The following is a 27,727-nucleotide window of genomic DNA, read 5'->3' on the forward strand; positions in this document are numbered from 1 at the left end:
CATAATTATAAATTGTATTTATTTTATTCACATGTAATGTGAATCATGCTATTCAACATCTAAGATTACAAGAAGTCAGTAGAATATGCTAAACTGTTCTTTTAACCAATAAGCAATTGAGAAGAAAATGTAATTATTAATAAGACATGTAATAATAATAATAATAATTATAGGTTAGAATTTACAGTTGTCTAGTATGATCTTAAAAACACAATGAGATAATGGTCCATATTACAGAAGGCAATCACTAGGTAAAAGTGGAGCAGTGCTTGTTAAAATCAGGAGTCAAAAGAGCAAAGACTCAGAGGATCAGATCAATGTAGTTCTCGAGCTTCTTTTCATCAGGTGGGTTATAAAAAGCCTGAAGCATATGACCTCTATCATGTGACAGGACGGTGGTCACTCTGAGGGTATACTTCATACCTTACAATGACACTACACTCAAGAAGAAAGCAACAAGGTTTTAGATACGCACAGGTCTTTTTTCAGATTACGTTTAGAGTACATTTGTGTTTCATTGTTAAACAGTATTTTTACCCATGATATATGATAAATCACATTTCATTACATTTATTGCTTTTTGCACTGACCTTCAATACAACCATGGTGATGTAGGCTATGATAAACCTCAGATAATATTAGTTAATCCTTTCTTAAATGGTCTCAAGCGCTCAGTGCCCCGCAAAAGATCAAGAGCTTTGCTTGCTCAGAGAGACCGAGGCCTTCTAACTTATAAAGCCAGAGAATTAATCACACTGAGTTACCAGTGGTTGGATTTGTCCCAAAGGTGTTAAAACAAGAGATTATGGTTTGATGAGATTTTTTTTTTTTAACTGATTTTGTGAACAGTGATAGAAATGTTTAAGACAGCTGTATCTCCCTGTTAAAAATAGCTGCTGTATATATCAAATATATCAGACGTCAGTGCTGTTGTAAATAGATCATAGTGTCAGTAAGAAGTTAAGCCTCCTGAGTGGATGAAAAGAGACTACAGGTTTCATCTTTCAGTAGGTCAGGGAAGGCAGAGAGAGGTAAGCTGAAAGCCAAGTGTATGGGTCTACTCCATGGTGCATTCCTGCAAAGACAGTTAACTGTCATCACGTGCAGTTTACAAACATGCATATTTTTTTTTAAATTGTACATAAAAGCCTAAATTAAATGATGTCAAAACCACAAATTTGGAGAAAAGGAGATCAAGTTATTGAGATAAATAGCAGACATGCAAGAGTGAGACAGAAAGAGAGAGGATATAAGTGAAATTCCTACTTCTCTTTTCCACTCTGTTTAAGATGTTTGATATTTTCCTAAATAAGATGTTTGCTCTTTGAGCACCATGTTGCTTTACCCTTGAGAAGATTAGCCATGCCTCAAGAGGAAGGAAAGGTTAAGGTTTGCATTTTCATCCTAATTCCCGCATGGTCTGCTTTGTGGTCTTTACATGGACTAACTCTATCTATGGGCTCTCTCAAGCTCTAAAGTTGCAGAGGTTGAAAACATTCCCAATGGAACAGTGAGGATTAAACAGGAGGACACTAAACAGGGACTTTTAAGGGAACACCAACAAATAAAAGCAAAGTAACTAAAACATAAAATCCAGTCTGTTTGTTAACTGCACTGTGTCCAACAGGGTTTGTTCTTTCTCAGAAAGAATCAAAAGAAGTATAATTGGCATGTGAATGTAAAAGCAAGAAAGGGGAAATAGAAATGACCATACAAAATAGGACAGCATAATGGTTGCCTTAATGCAACACAGTTCTGTGTTCCAACATGCCAGAAGGCTTGGGCCTTCAAACATTTATCAACTGCACTGATTTTCTAAGGGTTCAGTTGATTCCTCCCACAGTGCAAACCTATACAAGTAGCTGACAGGAGGTGTGAATAGCTGTTTGTAAGGCCTGTAATTGACCATTGATCAAGTGAGTATCTTGTCTATCTTTCAATATTAGCTTGAATCAGCTCCAGCCCTTGAGGAATCTTTACCTGTTACATCTAATCAACGTGAATACTGCTGAAAAGCAAAGCCTGGCCCAGTCCACCAGGCTTCAGTGGACTTGGCAGCTGTTCAGCAGAGTTATACAAACGTAGCAGCCAAGTGAGGAGTTCTTGGTCAGATGAAAAGTTCCTTTGGTTGCTTATTTTCATTAAAATGGATATTGGCAGTTGTTTGCACCTTTAGAGCAAAGCAGGTCAGGTGCTGAAGAGGGCTCAACATGGTGACCTCACAGGAAGTCTGTAAAGAGTTGATACATCCTGAGGGCTGTGATTGCAGCAATTGGCCATCCTGATCTGATATTGGATGGTGAGGAGGTTATTAGTGGAAAAAAGGTCAGTGATTTATTTAGTAGATGTTTGATCAGATCTGAGGTCATATGCTCGAGACGCTCACGTGAATTGAGGACAGGAGCTCATCATCAGATTACCATTTGGCTGTGAGTTGGATCAGATATCGGATAAGGCTCCAGCATAATACCCAAACATGTTGTGAGGGTTTTCCAAGAATATCTCATTTATTGCCCCTTCAATAATTATTTCAATTGTGACCCAAAACCCAGAGAGATCTGTGCTATCCATGGTACTAGTTTGCATACCATATGTTGCAGAAGTTAGTTTTTAAGCTAAGTAAGGATGTTGTCCATATCTGATTGGTATCCAGAAGTCCAGTTTGAGCAGGGGGTGGGCCCCACAGGCCAGAATAGTCAGTAACCAAAGTAATTTATAGTTGTACATTTTAAAGTTTTGGTATAGCAAGAGGCAATTGAAAATTACTTCTGAATATCGTTGGACTCAGCAATAGTCATACGATCTTTAGATACAAGAAAGACTTAGGATAACTTGTAGAGACTTAACCACGGATGACATACTATTAGAATCAGAGGTGAGCTACCACTTTAAATTCTCATAGTGCAGGCCAGTAGCACAGGTGGCTGCGACTCACTTCTTGCTAATCCCTGCTCAAACTGCCTCAAGCTCAGTTTTCTGGCAAGGGAAACAACTCAGTTACAAGTCCATTTCAGTTGCTAAATCTGGTATATCTCCAGGGGAACTTCCTGGTTGTTTATATACATATACCTATATACACACACACATATATATATATGCACATATATACATATATATACACATATATACATATATATACACACACACTTTAATTTTGTTGGACCCTCACAACAAACCCATCAGACTCTGATTTAGCCCTCTGCAAAGTTTGCTTGACGAGGTATCTGGACGAGGTAGATGTTTTTGAAAACTTGCAACTTTTTTGCTTACTGTTATGTATTCCATTATAAAGCACAGCAAGACACACAGGAAACCAAAGTAAGAACTTCAGAATGAGTTGAACACAGAGTAGACTAACAGCTACCAGCAGATTGTGCCCCCTATAGGGAACTGTTTTCTATTTGCACTACACTCACAATCCAATCATCACTCGAGCACGTTATCTGTGATTTAAAGCAATCCAAGTACGGTAATGATTTAACCCACTTGCTGTCAAACAGGTGAACCACACCTTTGAAAAAGCATTCAGTATTTAAATAGCTAGTAATATTTCTAAGAGAACAAGATTAAAAATCAAATACAATCATCACCATCTGTGAAATTGTAATATGATTAAAGGTCTTTCAATTAAAGCAGTCGGATGAAAAAGTTTCTGTACCTGGTAAGCATGAAAGGGACCTTCGTTCTTCATTTGGTCACAGGCGATTGGGGAAACCAGGAACTGCGTTTCCTGGCTAAGCTGATAAAATGATGAAACCACTTGGAGGGGGTGGGTGTAATTTTTTCTAAGAACCATGACCTGGTTAAAAAAAATGTTAAGATGATTGAATGGAAAGTTGTTAAAAGAGGTCACCCACAATAACGCACACAAAATCCTGTCTAAGATTTACAGATCAGAATTTCTCAACAATGAACCACCGTTTCCAAATAAATCGGCATCAAGAACAAGGTTACAAATGGCCCAGTATGAAACATTGATTTTTTCACTTATAGATATAAATGCCAGATCTTAATCTTGACTACTTTTTCTATACGACCTGATTAATAACAAATCACTCGCTAAATGTAACAAAACAATAACTTGAAATTATCCCCACAGTAAAATACTTAAACAGTTTATTGAAGGCCATCAGAAAAAGTAAAATACCCTGCAGCATACATTAACACCTATCTGACATGACGTACAATGTTCCCTTGCCCCTCTTAAATCTCATAAAGTGGCACAGCAGTTTGATATAAGTTTGAGAATAACAAGCATAAATATATTTTGTATATTTATTTTGTGTTATGTACATCAGATATAAAACTTTAAACTTGTATACACATAACCAATTATAACAATATATATAAGGCCCTCTTGCATTTTCAGTTTGTGTATTATTTACACTTAGTTACAAAATGAATGGCACAGTAAAATGAGAACAGAATAAAATCCAGATACTGTGGAGAATCAACATCTCAGAAACAATATGTCATATATTAAGAAAAATATTGTAAATTAAAGGTGCAATTATTCTGATGGTCATTAAATAGCTCATCTAAGATTAAGGAATGTACAACAGTTATTGACTCAGTGTCTTTTATGGCTCTGCACTGCAGTCTCCTCCTCCACTACTGAGTGCATCGTTTGGGCCCTGCATTTCCTCCACACTCTTCTTGGTGTCCTGCAGCAATTGGTCAGACAAGGAAAAGCTGAATTCAGAGTCAGCCTCAGTTTCAGGGCAAGGGTCAGGGTAAGGGTGAGCATCACAGCAAAAGCTGGTGCCGAAGCCAGTGCCAGTCTCAGTGCCAAGGCATGGATCTGGGATAATACCAGTTTGAGAGTCTAGCTCAGAACCGGGTATCTGTTCTTCCCCTGAGCTTTCATCAATTGATTTCTCCACCTTTTCATTGGGGTCAGGGAGCTCTTCCTCATGGTCCTCATAAGACTTCAGCCTCCTGCGGCTAAGCAATTTCTGCAGCTGTAGCTTGCTGGTGAAGAAGATTTTACACCAACCCACTTCAGCTGCCAGAGACATTACCTCATCTGAAACGGTGTTGCAGTGTTGACGCACTGCTTGCTCCCAAAACCCTTCTGACCTGCATAACTGAAGGGCAGACCAATGTAAACATAAGAGCTGATTTGACACATTGAAATCATTTGCTTTCCAAAACAAAAATCATTTAGATTTAAAAACGTTTTATTTCTTATGATGCATTCACATAACATATTAACAGAAGGCATATTGTGCAATGCTGTAAACTAAATCATTAGCTTTTCATGTGTTTCTGGAACTTACCTGTCTGAACCTATGTGACGTTTGTCCAAGTTGACCCACATCCTCTAGTTGTAGATAATTTATTATACACATAAGTAAAGGATCAGGCAGACGCTCCAGATAATCATAGTGGCCTTGGCACAGAGCTTTGGAGTACTGCAAAATTTGACGTCCAAAAACCATACTGACTTCACCTGGGGAAAAAGCGGATCACTCAGTATGTTCTCACATAAAATATAAACATGCTTTGACCTGAACATAGAACAATAAACATCTAAAGCACTGTGTGATTAAAAAACACATTTCTGTAGAGGTCTAGTGTTGCTAGAAATGGAAATTATAAAAAGTTATATTGATAAACCTTATCAAAACTAATAGAAATAAACGGTAATTTGAAGCCTTTCCAAGACATTTTTGAGCAAAACAGATCAGACTGTTTTTCCTCGTGAACAACACTTTGCAAAAATAGACACTCACCTCTGAAATGCTCTCTATAAAAAAGTGCAAAGCCACTATGTAGGCACCACTTAAGATTAGAGGTTTTCTGAGCCTTATTTTGTGCAGACCTTTGACTCACATACCAACCAAAAGCCACACAAACATTCATTTGTGTTCAAAGAAGTAGACCTAATATAGTAGACATTCTTTTATTTTGATGAAACACTCTAGTTATGAATTTCTTTATGAAATAGTTATTTCATAAATAATGGGTTTTTTTTAAATTATTATTAACCAGACATGTTAAATGTAAAATTAAACTCCCCAGTTAAAAGTGGAGTGAAAAGCATATATTGTTGGCTAGGTGGACAAATCTGGAAAATCTAATGTAAACATTTTTTTTTTTTAAAGATGATAAACTTGCCAAGAGGTGTACGATGTTTTCAGGTCAAGATAAAGTTTGAATGAAGTCCTTACTCTGTAGCTGAATGTCATCCAAGAAGTCCTGGTGAGGCTGCTTCAGCTCCCCGGGTCTGGAGTGCCTGTCTGCAGTTCTCAGAGATATCTTCCACCATCTCCAGATCACCTGAAAATTGGCATGAAATTATTATATTTTCACCACTTTTATAACGTCTATAACTTCCACTGCAGGCCAATGAGTTCAACTTCTTATGAGAGAAAGATGTGGTTACGTACAAACAACAAACCCGTCAGATTAGATTTCTAAAATGATCGAAATGACCTCACAAAACATCCCCGTCTTCATCATGTAGGATAGATACAGCAATGAAGTTCTGAAACTATCTACCATTACAAGTTCTGTGGGTGTTGAAGTTATTATTGCATGGGCCAATTATTATTATTATTATTATTTAATTTTAATTTTTTAAGTTACTACTAGCAACCGATACTCAAAGGGTAGTTTGTAACGACGAGAGACGTAACCGCTCATCAGCAACGCCTTGTTTATGAAATGTCACACAAAAAAACAAGTACTTACAATTCTTATTAAATTATCGGTACTTACAACGTTGTTCGTGACAGCAAAATAGTAAAAAGTTTTGTTTGGTGGTGGACCGCGTCCAGAGATTTCAAACAGCGGGTGTGTTAACAGGGACGCCATGTCAAAGTTTCGGTGTTGTCATGGCAACAACGCTCTCTTATTTAGAGAAGCCGTTAAGGTCAAATAATGAGATTCAGCCTATTTTAACCAAAGGAAAATTACGTATAGGAAGGTTTGAGAAACGCAACATTGAACCGAAAGTAAATGTCGAGTAGGCTGTGAAATTTGATTTATACACTTACAACAGGCTTACAGGTGCACAGTAAACTGTCATTTGCTTTGTAATACACTATAAGGCTAGTTGAAAATAATGCAGTGTAATCTTAATCCTGCAGCTCTATTTACAGATGAATATGGGGCACTTGATTCGTAGGCTATTGGTGTTGAATCCGTAAATTAGCTTTGCACTTGTTTACTTAAAATGTTTAGTGATCTATGAGGTTTTATTTCTAATATTTAACTGACACCTGTTTACATCAAATACATTTAAAATATATCAACAGAGACAACTAAAGTGGCACACTTCATGAAATAAAAACCTTGAGTGTAGTTAAAAATCTTTTAATTTATTTATACATGTATTTATATATGTACACATTTACTTACCTATTCTTGTAAAGACAATAACATGTTAGTCAATGGTGGCACATTGTGGAGTCTCTTAAAGTTATAACAGCCAAATTACTCATGACTAGTTTAGCAGGCGTACCAGGTAAAATAACAGGTTCATATAGTAACCTGTTATTTTATCTGGCCTTACATAAAGTAAACTGAAGGACAATCATAACTGTGCCATATCTAAAATTCTTCACTCTAAATGTTTTGTATTCAGAAGGCAGGGAAGAAACAGATACTAATGGAGTGTAACCAACGTGTTAAATATTGTTTTCATAAGTAGTATATTTTTGCCTGGACATGGTCTGCACCACCTGACATTCCCTGTGAAGAGAACAGCAACAACCATGTGAAGAAATACCTCGGGTTATTAAAATTCAATCTGAGTCACAGCATTTACCTTGACGCTTTCTATTAGTCTTTTCTTTTTTCATTACATTATCAGAGAATATTATTAAATATGAAATCTTTGACCAGAAGAAAAAAGGTTACAGAAAATATATAACAATTCCAATGTTTCTTTTTTCAGGTAAAGCAGGTAAAAAGGATGTAAAAAACAATCCTTTTTAAGCCTGCCATTTCTTTCCCTTTCCTCCAGTTGTGCTCTTAAAGACATGTCTTTACATTTTCCTTGTGACCTCAAACATTGGAATTTACCACTGGATTCACATTGAAAGAGCTGGACTTGATTCCAAACCCACATTCAGCCTGTACTCCTGGATATTTGCAATACCTTTATGAATGGCCAATAGTTCAATTGTTTGTGTCTCATTAATCTGTCTGGGATGTTACTCTTAAAATAAAAAAATAGATGTTAGTTGTCTTCTGAATATGGCAAATAGAATCTGGATTACAGAGTAATATGGAAATATTTCACTTTCGAGCCAGTATAGAAGCAATTGTGCTTAAGTAGAAAAAAAAAAAAAAAAAAAAGGGATCCCTTTTAAAAATGAAATATCTGCATCATCATGGCTGCTTTCCACCATTGATCATGGATTGGGAAGGAACACTGGGATTGGGATGGAATTTTGTACCCTTACTTATATGGATACTTTGCAGTGGGTTATTCCCCACAAGGTGTGTATATACTCACCCTTGTTAACTCAGTCCTTGTTATACATAACATATACTTAATTGTGATTACAAATTATGATATGCACAGAGCTTACAGCCACAAACAAAAAGTATAAAGCATACATTGTATATAGTCCAAAAAGTATATTATCCACCATAACAGTCCCTTATTCGTCCATGTAGTCTTTTGCACTCGTTCATAGTGTTGTAAACTCTTTTTATGAAAAAAATAAAATAAAAATCGTAAGTCTTTTAAAAAAAATGTTCTGCCTCTAATTGCATGATGGGTGTTGAATATGTGCTGCATGCTGTCCTCTTGTGGCGATGACTGGTAGCTGTGCTACAGGAATGGGTTAGTGGATGAACCCCCCGAAGGGAATGACCCTGCTGGGGCTCCCGCCTGCAGAAAAATAAAAGGAGGTTGGTATCAAGAAGTTTCCCTTACTTAATTAACAATATGAAAAAGCAAAATATTTTTCTGCGAAATCAATAAATTCAAGTGGTTTCTAAAGTTGGTAAAGCTGATTTGTATTAAAAAAACACAATGTATGCTCACCATGAAGGGGTTATTGGACATGCCATGGCCCGTCATGGGTGGCCCAAAGGGTGTCATGGAGGGCTTGTTCTGGCCGTAGACTGAAAAAGCAGGGCCTAGTGTGATACAGTGAAAGGCATTGTGCAATTATTTGGTTTCGTTTGAAACTGTTATTTCAAGCAGGCAATAAAGATATCAAGAGCAGTAAACAAACACTCATTTTGCACTGAACTACATAGTGAGAGTTCATTTTTAAAGACATCTAGGAAATTAAGATTAAAAAAGAGCCAAGCCCCAGAGTCTCAGATTACAGTCAGGTATGAACACAGTTTTTTTTAGTGACTTGTTTTTTGTCCAAACAGACCCTACATTTTTGTATCGCATATGCAACCTGTCATCACTGTTCAGTAGCTGCCAACTTCTGCAGATATTATATGTGGATCACTACTATTTTACCACTCGTGCTGAGGGATGATTGTTTCCTACATCATGACATGAACAGGTAACACACAGGTGGAGCAGGGTGAGAGGAGAGAGGGATGTAGGATGCCACTAACCATTGGACTGAGGGTTGTAGGCCGCAGGTTGAGAGTAAGGGATGGGAGCCTGGCCGGGGAATTGTTGCTGGAAGTTTCCACTGAAACTGGTCGGGAGGCAGTAAGAAGATGCATTCCCAAAGCCAGCAGGCATGCTCATAGAGCCTGTACCAAATGAAGCTACAAGACACACACACGCAACACAAGGAGGAGTAATTCTACATACTACATGGCAAATCAAAAAGCTTTGTGCAATGTAACTGGGTCACATCAGACGCCTGTGTAAAAGAAAAGGTGTAATCTAAAGCTGGGTGTACACTGTGGGATTTCAGGCCAACATAGACAGGAATTTTGAGTCGTACGACTTATTATGAAGTCTGGCCGAATTTCAGCCTGAACACATCATCGTCAGATGTGCAGTGTACACTGAGGCACAAGCTGATCACAGCCTGATCAGTTGCTCCCAACCAGTCGGATGAATTTCTGGTATGTCTGATATTTTGGTCGTAAAACTGCACTGTTTCCCCCTGATGATACCGGCACAAACTAACTAGCTCCAGAAATCACCATGGAAACCGCAGGCATGCCAGTTAAAGTTGTCTTCCCCCTACAATCATAAAATAAACTATACAAGTAATATCTGCAGACCTCCATCTGACAGAGCAGGTTTGTCATGGTGTAGCTGCTAGTAAGCAGCTACATGAGCAGCAGTGTTTATCTGTGATGCACATCATGTTGGTGAAAGAGAGTGAGAGCCTTTTTGCTGTTGACTGTCGGCTATTTGAGCCATGCATATGAGATTACTGAATTCAACCATCATCTGTGGGAGTTTTTCTGTTGACAATTGTTTATTCTGGGTTTTAACTAGTACAGCGCGAGCTCTCGGGTCGTGTCCAGCTGTTGGGTCATACAGTGTAAGCGTGTAAGTAGTGAGCTTGGCCCGGCATTGTAAACAGATCAGTCATACAGTGGGAGCTGACATTCCGCAAAAAATTTTTAAATCGTAAAGTGTACGCCTGGTGTAATGCACACACCTGCAGCTGGAGCTCTGCCATTGGTCTGGAAAGGGTTGGTAGCCATCTCCGAGGCAACAGCTGCAGCAACGAAGGGGTTTGTAGATGGGACAGCTGGATGACAAAGGAGTAAGTTACAAAACGAGTCTTCAAGTGTGGTGTAAAAAATGTACCATGCTGAAAATCTCATTTGGATCTGTATGCATTCATGAAATAGTGATCACTTATACCACCTCCAAAAGCAGGCTGTATGCTGGGTAACACAGGAGGATTCTGGGCTGGTGATGAACCAAATATATTCCTGTGAACAAAAACATATTTTTAACACTGCTACTGTAGACAGTTAACCTGTCATTGACACTATTACCACAGTTCAAAACGTCATGGTTAGTTAATAATCACTGCTCTGCTTCACAAAGTTTCTGTTGTCAATAGACACTGCAGCAAAGCTTTGTAGTCCAAGTAAGAAATGAGTGAAGTAGGCAGTGTGGGGGCATTTCAGGTACACCTACCAGGTGTTGAGTAAACACTTTGTAAGATAATATACCAGAAATAAATCAGGAGTTTGTAGACTTCCAGCATCATACCATGACTTTAATCATTTATTCATTGAATTGCATAGTCAATTCTATTTCATTTGTACTTCAAACTAAAACAATAACAAACTGGATTTTCTCATGGCACATGACTTTATGGCTTTGGTCGATTACCTCCATTAGGAAAACTTCCCTAGAGGATAGATGAAGTCAATTTAACAGTTATATTTCTAAAAAAATCACTTTTAATACAATATATTAAATAGTAAAAATCAACTTTGTTATTTATTCACATTAATTTGTTTAATATTTTGTACTTTATAATTGATCCCTGTGTAATTTCTGTTTCAAAAGTCAGCAACAAATAACATTAACATTTCTGAAGAATGTTTGTGTGATTTTATTTAGAGGACATCATTAAAGTTATAAACAATAAAAATCATGAAACCAAGATTATTTCTCAGACTACCGTAATTGTTTCAGGCTACACATAATGCTGTTTCATTAAGACATTTACTGATACGGTTAACACGTGACAGCTTCATTTTAACCACAAAGTTATATAGTCACCATCAGTACAGCTTCATTTGTACACCAACTTCATGCGTGCGTGTGTGTCTGCCAGTGCCTCACCCTTGCACATTGCCACTTGAGGAAACAGTCGAGCTGAGTTCATTGTCCAGTTCAGCCAGAGCAGCATAGCGATCCTCTGCGCAGCTTCCTGAGTGGGTTTGGGTTGGGATGGCGTTAGAGATTGACGGGATTGGCACACCTCCACCTTTGGAAATGTTTAAAAAAAAAAAAAAAGTGACACTATTGGCATTAAAAAAAAAACATTTAAATGAGTCTATTCAAAACTTAGTATGTGGTAAGATTTATTCATAGTGTGAGTTTGAAGACTGAATGTCCACTGGGGGTCTCCCTGATGCAATAAGACGCTTTTTGCATCACATGAAGAAAACTTTCAAGCAAAGAAAAACACATTTTTCTCGTCTCAGGGCAAAATGAGGGCTGGATTCACGACCATTCAACACTACTACCATGTTTCTAATGATACACAGCTTCATGTAAATGGGTGAAGTATCCCTTTAACAGTTCACTGCACAGAGCAAAGTTTAAGAATTGATGTGCTTTGCATCAACAGTATTGATGATCAGCTTATCATTTCAGCGTTTTACTTATAATGAGCTTCCCCAGTGGACACATAGGGCATGAAATATATACTTAATATAATGAGGTGAGGGGGAGTGTTTGTGGATAGGGTGGAAACAGACAATGGTGGTGGTGATGGTGGTGTGGGGGGGGGGGGGGGGGTGTACCTGATGAAAAAGACTTTGAGGGGGGTGACGTGCTCAGATGGGATGGAATTGTGGTGTTTCCAAATGCCTCAAAATTGGCAAAGTTGGTTTCTGAATTACCCTGAGGTGCTGCTGCCATAGACAAGGAAAATCATTACAGACAATGAAAATGGAAAAATTAACAATGGCAGGGAAATGAGATGATGACAAAATAAACACTACATACATCTAAACATCCTCATAAGTCTGTATTAGTCCAAATTTTAATGAATGGCCCTTAAGAAGGAGCTTTTTTTACCCGACTGGCTTGGAAAATGTGCAAAATTGGCAAAGTTGGTAGAGTTGGAGGTTTGAGTGGGCGGAGCAGCAAAGATGTCTCCACCCAGGTCAGAAAGCAAGTCAAACTTCTTCTCCAGAGCAGCTGAGTGAGCTTGGGAACGACCGAGCCCTGGAGACTGGGTAAAAACAAAGAGGGTGAGGGATTGTTTGCGATCCAGAATCAAAAAGACAACACAGATTGCTCTTTAATGGGCAAAAGAAAGTTCAGTGTTTGATACCTGGCGCAGTGGGGTCTTGTTGAGATGCAGGGTCTTGAGGGGTTGGACTTCAGGGGTACTACCGGTGCTGCTGGCCGAGGAGCCAGACACAGAGGCCTGAACATTTACCCTTGCCTGGTCTGGAGGAACATACCTAGGATTTCAGGAAATAACATTAACATAAATATAGATGCCAACTAAGGAAAAGCAACAGTAGCCTATATATAATTTGATCAGGACACTGTTTAAACATATTAATTCAAATGGGTAATCATTATTGAGCTGATCTTATTAAATATGACCTCCCTTCTTAAATGATAGTTTCACAGTTTTGCTCTTCCTTCTACTTACACTGCAGTAAAAGCAGAAAGTGACACGTAGACATCCTAGACAATGAAGTCCGAAAACAATCGAGAGGGTGCTATCAAACTCAAACATGTGGTTAACCAAATCCCTGACTGCAAAGGCTTTCTGGCAGATGTGTCACTTCATTGTAAGAACTCTTCTCCATTGCATCACACTTAATAGAAACAAGCCAGCATTGCCGAACGAACTGCAGACGTTTACTTCTTTGAATAATTATTTTCTTGATGTCACAAATCCAGTTTTTTAAGGCAATATGCATGGAAGTTTGACATAAATCATTCATTCCTTTATACATTTATAAATGTGTACCAGCAGAGTGAAAACTGAACAACTGAAATGTCAATAGCACTGAACGGTAGCACAAAAAATAATCATGTGTTTATGTTACCATCTTTTCTTTTCATATTTTTCTTGAAGGAACTCTTTTACTTTCTGTGGTTCTCGGAAATCTGGAACAACTGATGTCCTGTCGTCATAGAGGCCCAACCAGATGTGTTTACAGACCTACGGGGGGCAGAGGAATGAGGAGAGTGGGAGGTAAGTTGGGGGTTTAGGTGGGGGGGTGTTGTGTTGCAAAGCCAGAGAGGTGAGAGAAAAGTAAAGGGAAGGGGGGAGGGGATGATGAGAAAAGGGAGAAAAAAAGTGGGGAGAAAGGAATGCCAATAAAGTTGACTAAGCAGGGTTCAGAAAAATGCCAAGATGCTACTTCTGAATTGAAAACAGATACTGTTGACTATTAAAAGAATGTTAAATATTGCACGGAGTCAAAGAGTGCATCATACCTCATTGCTGTGTTTCTGTAAGAACTCGATTTCCTGATGTGTGAATGTGGTCATAGAGATGGACTTCACTCTGTGCGGGGGATTCAGTCCTCGTCTGTGGGTGGAGAAGGTATACGTTAGCTTAAGAACAAGAGAAGCAGGATGCAACCCAGTGCTGTCCATGTGACATGCAAACAAAAACCCCAATCACAGATGCAGAGATACACTCAATCTCAGACCCATCAGCTGCATGACGATTTCATGTTTGGGTCATGAAAATGTTAACAGAGAACAATTTGAATATTTGACAGACACATACATGACACAAAGCCCATACAACCGCAGATGTAAGTGTTCACTGCTGATATTGACTTAACTGTTTGGCCAAACTCTTAAGAAATGTTACGATAATTTCTTCAAATCTCTAACATTAAAATGATAAAACAAATTGACTATAAGTGTGATTTATTTATATAAAAAAGGAGCAAACATTGTTTGGCACAGACGCTCTTCAACAATGATAGGATATTTATAGTTAGCAACAATTCTGAAGTCACGTAGCATTGCTCATTGAAGCACACTAATGAAAACATTAAAGCACACTAATGTTTGCCAACAAAGTTCTCTTAATCAATTAACCTTTATTTGTATTGACTAATTCATAACAAATGTCTCAAGACACTTCACAAAAGAGCAGATAAATGACCTTTCTCTTTGCGATATTATCTACAAAGACCCGATGTTAATCCATCATGAGCAATAATCAAAAGGTTAACGTGAGACCATGGGACGACTTTCTGTAATAAAGACATTTGCAAATCAAAATCTGTGTAGAAAAGAGTTCAATGCAGACAAATTCAGGCGTTTTACTCATATTGAGACCGATCACAAATTCATTCAACTATTCAACTAAAACAGCAGGTAACATAAGCTAACGTAACGTTAGCTTGCCAACTAAACATCTGATGATGATATGCAAAAATTCATTAGTGGGAGAGCTCAACACTCTTTTCTTCAGAGGTCCAAATCATTTTTATCAGTGTGTTTATCTTGCCATTTAATAATGTAACTGTAGGCATTAGCTTGTTGGCTGGCATTAGCCAATAGCTAAACAATATAGCAATATATACTCATACTTCATCACAAACAGATACTATGATAAGTAGCAAACAGGTGACCAACTTTATTTCTTACTCTCTGATGGCTCATCTTGTGCTTTCCTCTAAGTTCCCTCTGAAGTTTGTTTGTTTTTGTTTTTACATTTTGGGTACTGTGAGAAAACACCTCAAAAATAAAGACATGATGCATTTTAAGATGGAAATGTTACATATCATGCCTTTGTTATCAGGGTGAATGTGCTTAAAATTATTAGACGTGAAATCACAGAAAATACACATCTGTACAACTTGATCAAGATACATTAGGAAGAGTGACTATGTGCAGTGTCAGTAACATAATTGAAATCATAGGTGTAGAGGTAAATACACCTGTACACCAGTTAAACAACACTGAATCATAAAGACAAAACAGCTTCACAGACACACCTGGGAGAACAATTATTTAATTATAAAGACATGAGCTCATCCATACTTCAGTGTTTAAAGGAGGTGGCGTCTGTTTAAACTAAGCAGTATTTAACATGTGACGGTCTGGAGCACAGAAACACTGTACTGAGTACAGTGGACTCAATATGTGTTGCTCTACTTTTGAGGGTAAATAAATAGCAGATGAAGCATGAGCATAATCCAATAATAACAGAGCTCTTTGTTGACATAAAGAATGTATTGTGATTTCCTCAGGTTTCTAAGTTATAAGAGGGGGGTTTCATCAGACAGCAGCTAAGGGGGACCCACTGCCCCACTTGGTCTTTCATCGACCTCCCAGGCTGAGACCCGCCCTGTTCCTGCTTATCTACAGCTGTGTGTATTAAGGTGTGTGTGTGTGTGTGTGTTTGCGACATGCCTTGTTGGTCTCGCTAAAGTTCAACTAAAGGGAAGGTTTCCTGTCTGTGACTGTTTGAAACAAGTTGCTCGAATATGTTTACCTTTGTTAATGTGCTAACCATGATGACCACACAAGCAGCAAGCCCCCCCCCCTCCTCACGCTGTCTGAATGTACACTTCATACAACTTTATTACAGGTTGTTATTGCTGTAAACAAAACAAACTGGCGACACCGTCCTACCCAACCTATCAGTGAAGGCAACACCAAAGTTTGGCATTACCTGTCCTTACTTTGACGGCTAGCTGAGAAGCTAACGGTACCGCCGAAGTCAGCGGTGCACCGCACAGACCTGAGGCCGACAGCGGTGCATCGTCCTCGGCCAATGCTGCGGACACTGAGCTCAACACAGATAATACTTCATCCCAAGAGTGAACTCACAAGATGCCGGAGCAGGTGGTACAGACGAAGGAGCCCACTGTCATGTTGACATAGGTCGGGCCGCGCTGGTCGCAGTCAAAGCATTTCCTATTCGCGGGCAAGCTAGTCATTTCCCGGAGCATCTTCAGATGAGTCTCCTCTTGCTTTCGCTTGGCACTCGTCGCCATGGCGGAGAGCAGCGGGATGGTTTCACTGGGGGGGAAATAGTTTGGAAAGGGGACCCGGGTTACAGGGCGGGTGACTCAGGGGCAGACACCTTGTTGAGAGGTCTGGCTGGTAGACTGGGCGACTGACAAATAACTTCTTCTACATGGAGAAAGTGAGAAAAACAGACCGGCTTTCACAAGAACAGGCGCCATCTGTCGGCTTGGAATGATGCCCCGTATTCACAGCATAAAGTCTGTGCGTTTGAAACACTGTATATGCAAAAACTTAAATATTTATTGAAGAGCTCAAAGCTTTACATGTACAATCAAAATATAAAACACACAATGTCAATTTAAAAAATGTATTTATGATTAATTAGAAAAAGTCTGAAAAGTTTGAAATATAAACATCTCAATACTTCTTTTAGACATGATCCCATTCCAGTAAATGTTTTAAAATGCAAGTCTTATGTCCACTCTTTGGCACCCCTAACACAACAGGTGCTCATTGAATATCTAGTGATGAGACATCCCCTGTCCCCAGTTCTGGCTGGGGGGGCGGGGGGGGAGGAGACGCCTCCATGACAGTGACCACACTGTTCTCATTCATTGCATTTCAACGCCTGCTCTGCTTTTCTTGGTGGCTAAAAAGGACACTGCTGGATACATTGGAGAACTGCTCTGTGAACTGCATTGTTTTGTTTTTTTAAGACAAGATCAGGTTATTGTACTGTCAGTGGAGGGAAGTGCACCCTTGCAGAGACAACAAAAAAAAGACAAGAAAGGTCAGCATATTACAGGATGCCTGGTTTGGCTTGTTCCAGAAGTGGTTGCAAAAAAGCAGTTTGAAAAGCGCAGTCCTCTGCCGATTCAAAAAAAAAAACATGACTCAACATGTTAAGTTGCTGCCTCTGAACTTTTGTACATTATCAGCATGTCATAAAATTAAATCTAATTGAGTGGAATACCGCTTATTTCCTGACATGGATGACAAAGCAGTCTAGACTTTCACTTTCACTTTCATGTGGACTTGAAGCAGCATAGCTTGCAAAAAAAAAATGTTTTCATAATTTTTGGTAGATATTTTGACAGGAGGACAGAGTTGAATCACTCTTTTCCGACTCTGACTGTGAAGGCAGTGTGTGGCAGGTGTGGGTGGATTTATTTTGTCTTTGGTCTCTTTATGTTGCTGCTTCGAGAGTCTGCAGCTTCCAAGACCTGGGGAGGAAATGAAAGAGCAGACAAATTGACGCTCACATTTCAGCCATATTTTAAAGAATATTTTTTCTCAAAAGGTTCCATCGAATCATAAATGCTCACCTGACTCCTTTTTCTGGTCACTCTGAAGAAATCCTCCATGTTGGTCTGCCTGCTGCGTCCTGCTTTCTCCTCCTTCTTCCTCTCCTGTCGTTTACTTTCACGCATCTGACGAAAATTCTCCATTCTGTGACGGACACTTTCCTCCCTTAATAAACAAACACCAACATCAATACAGATTTGATCTGAGAGCAATGAAATCAGGCTTGAGAATTTAAAAGCAAAGTGTACATACTTAACATGTGTTTCAAGGAACCCAACCAGGGCCTCTTCATCTGGCTCAGTCCAGGTGAGTTCAGGAGCCATGGTTTGAGATTCTTCCAAGAAAATTTTACGTGCTTCTTTGTACTTCCAGGAAGGTGGCACAGGATGGGTCTGCAACAATTGGAAATGTCATAAAAGATTTGCATTCTTAGCGTTACACAAAAAAACCAACAAAGACTGGTTGTACATAAAGTACCTTTTTGTTGACGTGCAAAACCACTTCCTCAATGGTGCGATGCTTCTGGATCAGTGTCAGAGCTCTCTTAGGACCTAAACCTGCGATCTTCTCACAGTAGTCACAGCCCAACAAGATACACAGGTCGACAAACTGGTGGAGAAAAATCACGAGGGAATTCAGACTTCTTATTTGCACAGTGTTTCTGTATGTATAATTTTAAAGGCATCTTAAAGCAAGTTTTAGTTTTACCTCTTTGTGACTAATTTGGAGTTTCTCTAACAGCTTCGTTAAAGAATATTCAATGACTTTACTGTGAGGGAGAGGAAGAACAAAGATCAATATTAGATAAGTGAAGAAACCGTTAAAGTCACAATTGGTTGCATCTGAATGGGGAAAAAAAAGTGACTTTTAAGGTTTCCAGGTGTGTTTTGTAATAGCAGCTGTCTGAGGTCTGAGTGCTTTCCTTAGCTTCCATCTTTGCAGATAGCAGAGTAGTTTCTACTCTTTGTGTGCCACTTTCGGAATAAATGTTGAACTTTACAAATGTAAATATTGAGTCACTGCTTATCTAACCGTACAAATATGGAATATATCATGCCTCCACTAAACAAATTATTATTTATTATTATTATATTTATTATTATTATTGAAAGTAAAACCCTTTTGGCACAGTGGCTAATGACATTTTTTGCTGGAAAAAGCAGAACTTTAGTCTACATTTAAAAGGCAGCAGATTTAAATTTTACTCCCTGACAAGCCAACAAGAACAATTTAAATGTTAATATATAAATAAATAAATAATTTAATAGAGACAAAGCAATTTACCATAGTTTCAATACAGAGGGTAAAAACGGATGTGCTGCACAGAGTAAATGTATAACATGTACATGTACTGTGGAACAAACCTGAGGACTGCTGCCACACTCAGCTCCTTTAAATCAGGCCTTAAAACTATATTATTCACTCAGGCTTTCAATGAGAAATATACTTTCTGCCTCACACCAACAAATTAATAGTTTTTAAAAAAGGTGTAACCTTATCGAGTACTTTTACATTCTTCTGTTTTTTAATAGAATAGAAATAGAAACTTGTTTTCTTAATTTCTATTGCACTCTTTCCTTAAGCTTTGTATTTCTGTTTTTATATCTGTAAAGCACAAAAGTGTAATGTCATTCAATGCACTGGCATGAGTGAACCGATAAACCTCAAAGGCGAACTAAACAAACCTCAAACGAATTAAACAACTTTAATTCTCAAGTATACTTTGGAAAACTACACACAGACTTCAAAATATAAGAAGACACTGGTAGAATTATTTCAGTAATACATGAAATGCACAGCTCTTACCTGTCTTTCTTAGCGTTTAGCTCGCGGATGAGAGTTTTTGCCCCAAATGGCAGCGTGTCCATGTCCTCTGATGCAACAGCATCCACAATTCCCTGTCTTACCAGCTGGGCACACAGTGCTTCAGCATCCCTTGGAGCCTAATGGACAGGAAAGAGAGGAAAATATGTCATTGAAATGAATTAAGAGAAATACTTTAAACAGTTTGGTCCATTTTATGTCATACCTGGATGACAGGTATACCCAGAAACTTCAGGAGCTGGACACAATCTTTTGTCTGAGACGATGCTGCATGGAGCACAAAGGAGGTTCACTTTAGAAGACTTGACAGACAGGTTAAGTCCCCATTGAATATCTCAAGAATTTAAGTACGGTAGTTCCATGATGTGAAAACCTCTGCTATCTGTATAGATCTACCTGTGCCCGTGAAGTTGGGCCTCCAACCAGTTACTTCAGCTCGCTTCTCAAGCTGCAGAAAGAAACACAAGGTTTTCAATTTGTACCACACTACAAATGTGTTCTGCTAAGTTCAGATCAAGCTGATTAGTTTTGAGTGACAAATATAAAGGACCGATTACACCACCCATTATCTCTATCTGACCTGTGACTGTCCTGCCGACCTCAGATATTTAATGTCAAACTGAGTCAAACGATTTAGGATCAAAGGTGTCACTTACAACAGCTTTCTTTTCTCCAGGAGGCTTTCCATCAAACACAAAGACAGGCTTTATGTCATGTTCCAGGAAGGTGAGCGTGCGAAAAAAGATACCTCTCAGAGGGCTACGAAGAACAAATAAAGGATATTTCACAGAAATGTATTGACCAAACATACAACCCTGTGCATCAGAAAAAACATAAATCTTCAACTTGTTTAAGGACTGTCTTCAATTGTTTCATTCTACTAGATAACTATAGTTAGTAGTGATTTAAACAATTATAGTGAAAAATTCTACTGTTGCTTTCCTTTCCTCATCAATCTGAAGACCAGTCTGTCCTAAAGAGCTTACCTTTGGAAAGGTGTCGCTGAACGGAACTGGTTTATCACAATAGAAGTATCCAGTGCAATCACTTTCCCTGTGGAGAGTAACACTCTGTTATCTCATTTATCTAAATTATCTAGAAAAGTCAATTCACTGTAGAACATAAATGGTAGTGTGTCACAGCCAGTCAGAGAACAGATTAAAAATAAATAAAAACAGATTACATAATTAGAGTACTTAAATAAAGTATGTATGAGGTACTGTTTGTTTCCATTTAACAGTGACATAAACTGTACAGATTTGTCTGATTTGGGGCGGCAGTAGCTCAGGCCGTAGGGACTTGGGTTAGGAACCAGAAGGTCAATGACTCGAGTCCCATAAAAACCATAAAATCTGGAAATTTCTGGACATCGCCAAGGTGCCCTTGAGCAAGCCTCCGAAACCCCTCCCTCCAACCAGCCCATAGGATCCTGTGTGTGCATGAGTGATATCAGCCTGTGTGTGAAGCATGATTCACCGAGTGTAAACACCCAATTTCCTATTTTTATGGGATAAATTCAAGAAAGTAAATCTTCTTTCTTCTGATAATGCTTTTAGTAGTGGAATAATTGAACAATTTAATCCTACTCTGTTCAAATTACTTGGCTCCAGAAGGTTTTAACTCTTCATGAATTGCAGTAATAAAACCCCATCAAATCATTATGAGGTTCAGTTTGAAAGACCAATCAAAGGGACTTTATTTATCTTTATATCATCACAATCTGGAAGAACAGCAGAGGCCTACCATTAAATCTTTAATAGGTTACACAATGTTACATGCACACTTTATTTTTGCATAGTTGTAATTCTTGAGAAAACATTAAGAAACTATAGCAGAAGAAACAGGGTTAATATAGGGTTAAATACATTTATAACATTTAGTCACGACTGTCAGAAACAGTATGAAAACAACAGAACGTTTAGAGCATTATTTGTATAAATAAAACTACCGGTAATACGAAACTGACCGGATGGTGTCATATGTTAATACTTTTAACAGTAGTTTTAAAAAAAAATTAACAATATGTTATTGTTTTCTTGTTAGACTAGCTAGTAAGCTAACATTAGCATTTAGCAATAGCAGTTTAATAATGGGACACAAAGCAATGACACAGGTGGAAGAGCATAATAGTTACCGGTGTAGTCTCGTATATCTTTGTGAGAAACAGCATCTGGAGCATCCAGACGGATCAGATCTGCCAGTTTGGTGATCCCCATTATACTGTTCGCACACTGATTTCTATGTTCACAGCTTTACCTGCTGTCAATAACTGAATGAAAAGAAAAGCTAAGGTTTGCACAATTAAAACTTCACTGTCTGTTGTTGAAGATCTCAGGGTGAACACACGTGAACTAGCTGTTGTTTTGATCGTTGTCGAGACGCAAGCAGAGGCAGCAACATCTTCCTGGTTTTGCACACAGGCCGATGAAGCAGCAGGGGTCAGCATTGTACACAGAGAGGACTAAAGGAATTCAACGTCCATTATTTATTACAGCAAAAATATAAACATACTATGAGTGTATTCACATTTGACATAGGAAGTAAAATTCATACCTTCAAACTCCAAAGTGATAGGTACAGTGCTTAACAGGAACTAATGGTCACAGTAACACTTTGTTGTTATAGCAATAAATTAAACCCATTAAATACATACTGATTTCATCACTGAAAAATAATGACATCCACATTTCATATGTAGTCATGTTTTACATATAACCATAAACACAGTAGCTCTTAGATTTTTATATCACATTATTATATGACGATGATATGACGATGAAACCACACAGTCCATGCCTGTAGATGCGTAGGTGACTTGTGAAAAAAAACACAAGTGGTCAGTTTTCTGGAAGATAAAGAACAAGCTCTAAATGTACAAACAGCAGAGGAGAACAATATCACTTTACACAAAATACTCCAAACAGCCTAACCTTTGTATGACAGAGACTCATCTAGCTTATAATGGAAATCTTAGTGGCTGTGGCTGCCAGAGAGACAAAAAAATAAAAATAATAATGCATTTAAAAAAGACAGACTCCAAACATTTGAACCCTTTGTTATTTAAGTACTGTATATACATGTTTTGGTATTGCAGAACTCAAAGGACCTCAAGGGTAACTTGTATGGCATCTCTAGAGTAATTCATGTTATTTTGACACTTTAACATTGGTAATTTTTTTTTTAAAGAACTTACAAACCTCAATTTCAAGACAAACTTGGTTCCCAAAACACTTTGGCCTTAAGTAAATCCTTGTTTACCATTGCAATCATTTATACATTTTCTTATTGTTATTTTGACGTAAAATCATTCTGAAGTAAAGTTTTACGGCGCATACTGACTAATGCCAGGTGTGCAAGGTCCTTCTTTAAAGTGGTCCCCATATTCTAACTCATCTGCACATTTAGTTTTTCCTTAAGTGAACATCTGTAGCAACAGCAGTGGTCTCATTATGCTTTGTCTTGCCAGGTAAACAGACGTATAGTTAACAGTGAGACATGTTAACTTTAACATTACGTCTTAGCCTGTTGTTCTGTATGCTATAATAACACAGCTGGTTTTGTAAACAATGGTTGTTTCACTGCTTCTGGTCTTAACTGGACAGCACCAATCATTTTAAACTTAAATTAAATGTGATGGAAAGTGGGGAGATTAACAAATGTCCTTTAGTTTCCAGTCGTTGATTTTTCATATTTAGATATAGTAATGACAAATTCTGTATTTCTTTGAAAAAGGACTTGCTTTGGCTTCCAGTGTTTTGGTCTTCTCAGTCTTGTCCCATTTTAGCGTCTGAACCAGATCCAGGTGTTAATAAGCCAGAATGCCACAGTGGCAGAATACAGGATCACCTCCCGTTTGGAGCGTTCTTTGTTTTCTTCTTCCAGCAGCTGCAGACGCCGGTTCAGCTTGACTATCTGGAAGACAACATGAAAACAATACAATTTCAATCGATCTTCTACACTTTTTATAACACTACTTGTGCCATGCGTATGATTACTATAGGATTACCCAAGTCTAGCACTGCAGCACATTTCAACTATACTGTTAGCTTCAAAGACAAAGTTTGAGTACTCCGAAGGCCGTTCACACGAGGCAAACCATACCGTGCCCGAGCACGCTTCACCCTCAAGGTGCAGTTCATGTGACCAGTGTGAATGCTGCGATCCGTGTTTAAGCACAGTACACTTCCTTGGCTCTGCACAGTTGAAAGAGGTGTGCTTCAGCACAGTTCGGTTCATGCACAAGCACGGACACAAAACGTGGACAGCCTTCCATTATCAAGAAATCCCAGAGTGTTTGAGAAACTAAGCAGGCTTCATGTATGTGTATTATTGCAATGTTATGTAGGCTACAAGAGGTAACCATGCTTAGGCCCCGGTTAGTCAATGAGCAGTATCAGTGAAGGCCAGGGGTGCAATGGGCCAGGGGGGACAATTAAGCTTCAGCATGGTACGGGACAATTGGGCCAAGTGTGTGTCCGCTCTTACTGGCCAAGTATTAGACTAAGATTTATCTAAAGACGTCTGTTATTGGACAGTAAACTCATGACAGTCACAAACACTTAGGCCATGTGAGAGGCTTTACCTGTCGTCGCAGAGAGGATGCGTCCACTAAACCAGATTCATCATGGTTCATGTCCAGGGCCAGGTCCAGGTGTGTCCTGTGGAGATCCACATTTCTCAGCTTAGGTTACTTATAACACTGCAATATCAGTTCAATCAGAGATTGAATGCACAGAGACAATCTTTTTTTGAACACACATTTCCACTGAAGACATTATGGGAACAAAAAGTGACTGTATTAACATTGTATAACTGATTGAAATTAAGTCGGCTCAAAAGAACACACTGCAGGTGATACAAACTTGTGTCCAAATATTGACGCAGACACCTTCCTGTAATTCCATTAAATAGTGTTCTTACTTTGCAGAGATTACAGGAGGAATGATGCAAGTTAAGGTTAAAAACATGAAGGGTCTTGTGTCCTGTTGCCCGGCTGAGACTGACAAACTATCATCCTAAACTATCTTTACCCCTTACTACATCATGCTTGGATCTCTTAAGCCCCGTGTCAACTTTGGATTTTTTTCTCAGCGCCAGCATCTTGTTGTTTTCAATGGCTAGAGAGCGTTTTTCAGCAGGAAGCGGCCGCCTGGGTGAAAAGCGCAGCGCCCAGCGTCTTTTTAAAAAGCGCTCCACCGTTTTTGTGCGGCCGCTCCGTGCGCTCAAGTTAAAAGTCTTTCAACTTTTCAAAAAGGCGTTGCTGAAGTCACCAGCGCTTTTTTTCAACGAACCAATCACAAAGTTGAAAGGCCGGTAGTTGTCACCTTGGCAACCAAAAACAATGGAGGAGAAGTTGGTCTTGGCCGTTTCAGCTTCATATTTATTTAATTTTAGTAAGTCTGAAATATGACTAGAACCGGGCTTCATCCAGCAGCAACCCCTGGACAAGGCGGTGATATTCCCCGTATTGTTGTCTCTTACGGATCGTGTTTCTCCTCTTATACGTGTCCAAACTTCCGATGAAAACTCACCTGCGCTGACTGTCATCGAGCACTTCCAGGACTTGCTGGTATGCCCGGCGTGTGGTTGACTGGACGTAGGACAGGAACCCTGCAGCTGTGAACAGGTCGATATTTGCATCCTCTGGGGAGCAGAGAGGGGGACACAGGCGGACGGGAGGGGCAGGAGGGGAAGGAGTTACACTGGAGGAGACCAGAGGGAGAAGAAATAGAAAAATAAATTAAATAAATTCGTTTTGGAATGAAGAGCAATAAAAGAATGACAGTGAAACCATCATTGGTGAGGCAGGTTTCTTGAATGTGGATGTGCTCTTACCTTACGTCCAATCTGCTGGTGCGACCAGACATGTTCTCACTTGCACTGCGCTCCCTTCGAGACCGAGAATGAAAGTGGGCCTATGAAGGACACAAAGATTTTACATTGTGTGAGGCTCAATGGATAAGGTTGAAAAGGTCAAAACCTTTTCTGTTTCTTCACTGTCTGACTCTTGACATTTCTCATCTTTAAGGATATATTTTCATACATGCAATCCATTGCACTATTTGTAAATTTTGTATTTTTTGACATTTTTTAAACTATTATATATATTGCTAATTGCTTCTAATATTTTATCGCAGTTCTTGCTATTTTGCCTTTCTGTATTGTCCTTATTAACCGTTTTTGCACGACTACACCAAGACAAATTCCTTGTATCTGTAAATGTACTTGGCAATAAAAACAATTCTGATTCTGGCTTCTGTACATCATAACATGTAACGTTCTCCGTTTACTTTTTGTGTCACCTTCAGTTTTGTTCCTCTGTCATAGCCTGCAGTTCTTGTATAGTTTAACCTCTGTCCTTCTCTACTATCCTCTCCTTACTCTTCTCTCCCACAGTAAACACTGTCATGTCAAATAAACCTGACTTCTTTCCGCAGGTCGATATAATTACAGTTATTCCTCCAGAGTCTGTGAGCCATGGCTGTGAGTAATTGGCCAGTCAGGATTTTCTATTGGTAGAGCATTAATGTAATGAATGATTGATGCTTACAACCGGGCCTGGATTGCTCTGTGAAGTGGGAGTTTGTTCAGTTTCAAGAGAGTCCAGTGGCTGTTCTGAGAGGGTGAGGACACGTGGTGGAGCTTTCATGTTCAAGAGATCCACAGACGGGACAGATTGAATCAGGTCCAGGTCTCGGGTTCGAGAAAACAGAGTATCCCCATCATCACCTGTTGAGTAAGCGAGGAGGGGATTGACACCGACTATAGCAGTCACAAGAATCATTGAAATTTAAGAGTGTAGCGGCCCGAGTGCATCTGCCTCAATTTCATCTTAAACCATGTGTGTAAGGTTATTTTCTGCCATGAGCTCTTTCTATGAAGTCCTCAGTGACCCTTACCTGCTACTACAATCCTCTCAGGTACTTGCATCATAGTCGTGTGAGTAGGTAGGGATTGCTGAAGTAACAGAGACCCCTTTTGCTTCTCTGATGACACCATGAGGGTCTCAGGGATTCGCATGCGCTGGCTTATGTCCTCTGTGTACTCCAGTTCATAATGGATACGGTTCATCTCAGCCACCTCAGCCGAGGGGGAGGAGAAGGTTGGCTCACTCATCAAGCCTGCATACACATCAAATGAAAGGACATTGTAAAACACTTCAAACATATAGAAATGTTTAATTTAAAGGTTTGATTTTAGACATTAGACGTGATTTTAGGTTTATTTTTAGACATTCAGGCTATATTTCGGTGACCCCAAAACAGAGTTAAGCATGTCAAAAATGATCATGTCAAAGCTAATATAACAAAGTCCTTGAATCCTTGTAAGAGGATGAATCTTCAATGTCATCATATTTAACCTAAAAGAAACTTCAAGCAGTGTCATTATGCATAATAAAACAAATAGTGCTCGTTATTTGGCTCAGTGGGTTAAAGTAATGCCCAGAACATGCTGTGTCCTGTAAAGAAACTAAACAAGCCTCCACAACAAGGTGGACAGTAGGCACAATATGAACATGTTAGAAATGAGAGTCGTTGTGTTGCATGCAGTTATGTAACGTTAACATGCAGTGTAACTGTTGTTGACACATGGCTTCAATGTCACTGAATGAAAATCCACATTAGACGCCATGTCTAACACTAAGGTTAGCTGGTAGCTAATGCTACTTCACTATTATGTCATCGTGTTAGACAGGTGTTAGCCTTACAGTCTGTGATAACTGATGTTATCTTTATCACAACACGCTAGCTTAGCAGCGAGTGCACAGTCTGCAGAAACAAGCTAACCAGACCCCTCTCTACTGAAGCTTCTTGGTTGCTTACCGCTTAAAATGTCATGTGGTTGATGTCCGTTCAGTAGTCCTCACAGGTTTTCTGTTCAGGCTAAAGTGAAACTGAAACACACCCCGCTTCAAGCTAATACACACGAGTAAGTGTGCGTGCGTGTGTGCGTGTGTGTGTGTGTGTGTGTGCGTGCGTGTGCGCGTGTGTGCGTGTGTGTGCGCGTGTGCGTGTGTGCGTGTGTAGAGGCTTGCTATATAAACCT

General features: G+C 39.1%; 4 protein-coding genes and 1 long non-coding RNA gene across 8 annotated transcripts; all 5 read right to left on the minus strand.

Moving 5' to 3' along the window:
- Positions 1-461: 461 nt before the first annotated feature.
- Positions 462-4,160, minus strand: LOC306826610. Its single transcript, XR_013779456.1, has 2 exons — positions 3,659-4,160; positions 462-2,286 (listed from the first exon to the last, which is right to left on the minus strand). It is a non-coding gene; the product is annotated as an uncharacterized lncRNA (long non-coding RNA).
- Positions 4,161-4,261: 101 nt separating this feature from the next.
- On the minus strand, positions 4,262-6,857 carry fbxo36b (F-box protein 36b). 2 transcript variants are annotated; one of them, XM_079348018.1, is made up of 4 exons: positions 6,724-6,857; positions 6,174-6,282; positions 5,280-5,452; positions 4,262-5,087 (listed from the first exon to the last, which is right to left on the minus strand). In XM_079348018.1, exons 1-4 carry the CDS (start codon positions 6,817-6,819, stop codon positions 4,581-4,583), a joined length of 885 nt encoding a protein of 294 aa, XP_079204144.1. In that variant the 5' UTR covers positions 6,820-6,857; the 3' UTR covers positions 4,262-4,580. The 2 variants fall into 2 exon arrangements, with proteins under 2 accessions (XP_079204144.1, XP_079204143.1); XM_079348017.1 differs by having other exon boundaries at positions 6,697-6,857.
- Positions 6,858-7,304: 447 nt separating this feature from the next.
- On the minus strand, positions 7,305-16,755 carry agfg1b (ArfGAP with FG repeats 1b). Of its 3 annotated transcripts, none has more exons than XM_079348007.1 (12): positions 16,412-16,755; positions 14,051-14,144; positions 13,657-13,772; positions 12,924-13,056; positions 12,665-12,821; positions 12,388-12,495; positions 11,702-11,846; positions 10,766-10,833; positions 10,554-10,646; positions 9,541-9,699; positions 9,005-9,099; positions 7,305-8,848 (listed from the first exon to the last, which is right to left on the minus strand). In XM_079348007.1, exons 1-12 carry the CDS (start codon positions 16,576-16,578, stop codon positions 8,789-8,791), a joined length of 1,395 nt encoding a protein of 464 aa, XP_079204133.1. In that variant the 5' UTR covers positions 16,579-16,755; the 3' UTR covers positions 7,305-8,788. The 3 variants fall into 3 exon arrangements, with proteins under 3 accessions (XP_079204133.1, XP_079204132.1, XP_079204134.1); XM_079348006.1 differs by having other exon boundaries at positions 12,388-12,498; XM_079348008.1 differs by lacking the exon at positions 12,388-12,495.
- Positions 16,756-16,834: 79 nt separating this feature from the next.
- On the minus strand, positions 16,835-22,088 carry LOC306826599 (putative flap endonuclease 1 homolog). Its single transcript, XM_079348016.1, has 11 exons — positions 21,816-22,088; positions 20,668-20,734; positions 20,338-20,440; positions 20,078-20,129; positions 19,887-19,948; positions 19,664-19,800; positions 18,566-18,626; positions 18,335-18,466; positions 18,110-18,249; positions 17,878-18,022; positions 16,835-17,775 (listed from the first exon to the last, which is right to left on the minus strand). Exons 1-11 carry the CDS (start codon positions 21,895-21,897, stop codon positions 17,719-17,721), a joined length of 1,038 nt encoding a protein of 345 aa, XP_079204142.1. The 5' UTR covers positions 21,898-22,088; the 3' UTR covers positions 16,835-17,718.
- Positions 22,089-22,151: 63 nt separating this feature from the next.
- LOC306826602 (mitochondrial fission factor homolog A-like) lies at positions 22,152-27,653 on the minus strand. Its single transcript, XM_079348020.1, has 7 exons — positions 27,505-27,653; positions 26,581-26,802; positions 26,232-26,410; positions 25,517-25,596; positions 25,213-25,383; positions 24,264-24,339; positions 22,152-23,593 (listed from the first exon to the last, which is right to left on the minus strand). Exons 2-7 carry the CDS (start codon positions 26,795-26,797, stop codon positions 23,462-23,464), a joined length of 855 nt encoding a protein of 284 aa, XP_079204146.1. The 5' UTR covers positions 26,798-26,802; positions 27,505-27,653; the 3' UTR covers positions 22,152-23,461.
- Between the last annotated feature and the right edge of the window lie 74 nt (positions 27,654-27,727).

This window comes from Symphodus melops (genome assembly GCF_947650265.1).
Source record: "Symphodus melops genome assembly, chromosome: 7".
NCBI classification, from domain to species: domain Eukaryota; kingdom Metazoa; phylum Chordata; class Actinopteri; order Labriformes; family Labridae; genus Symphodus; species Symphodus melops.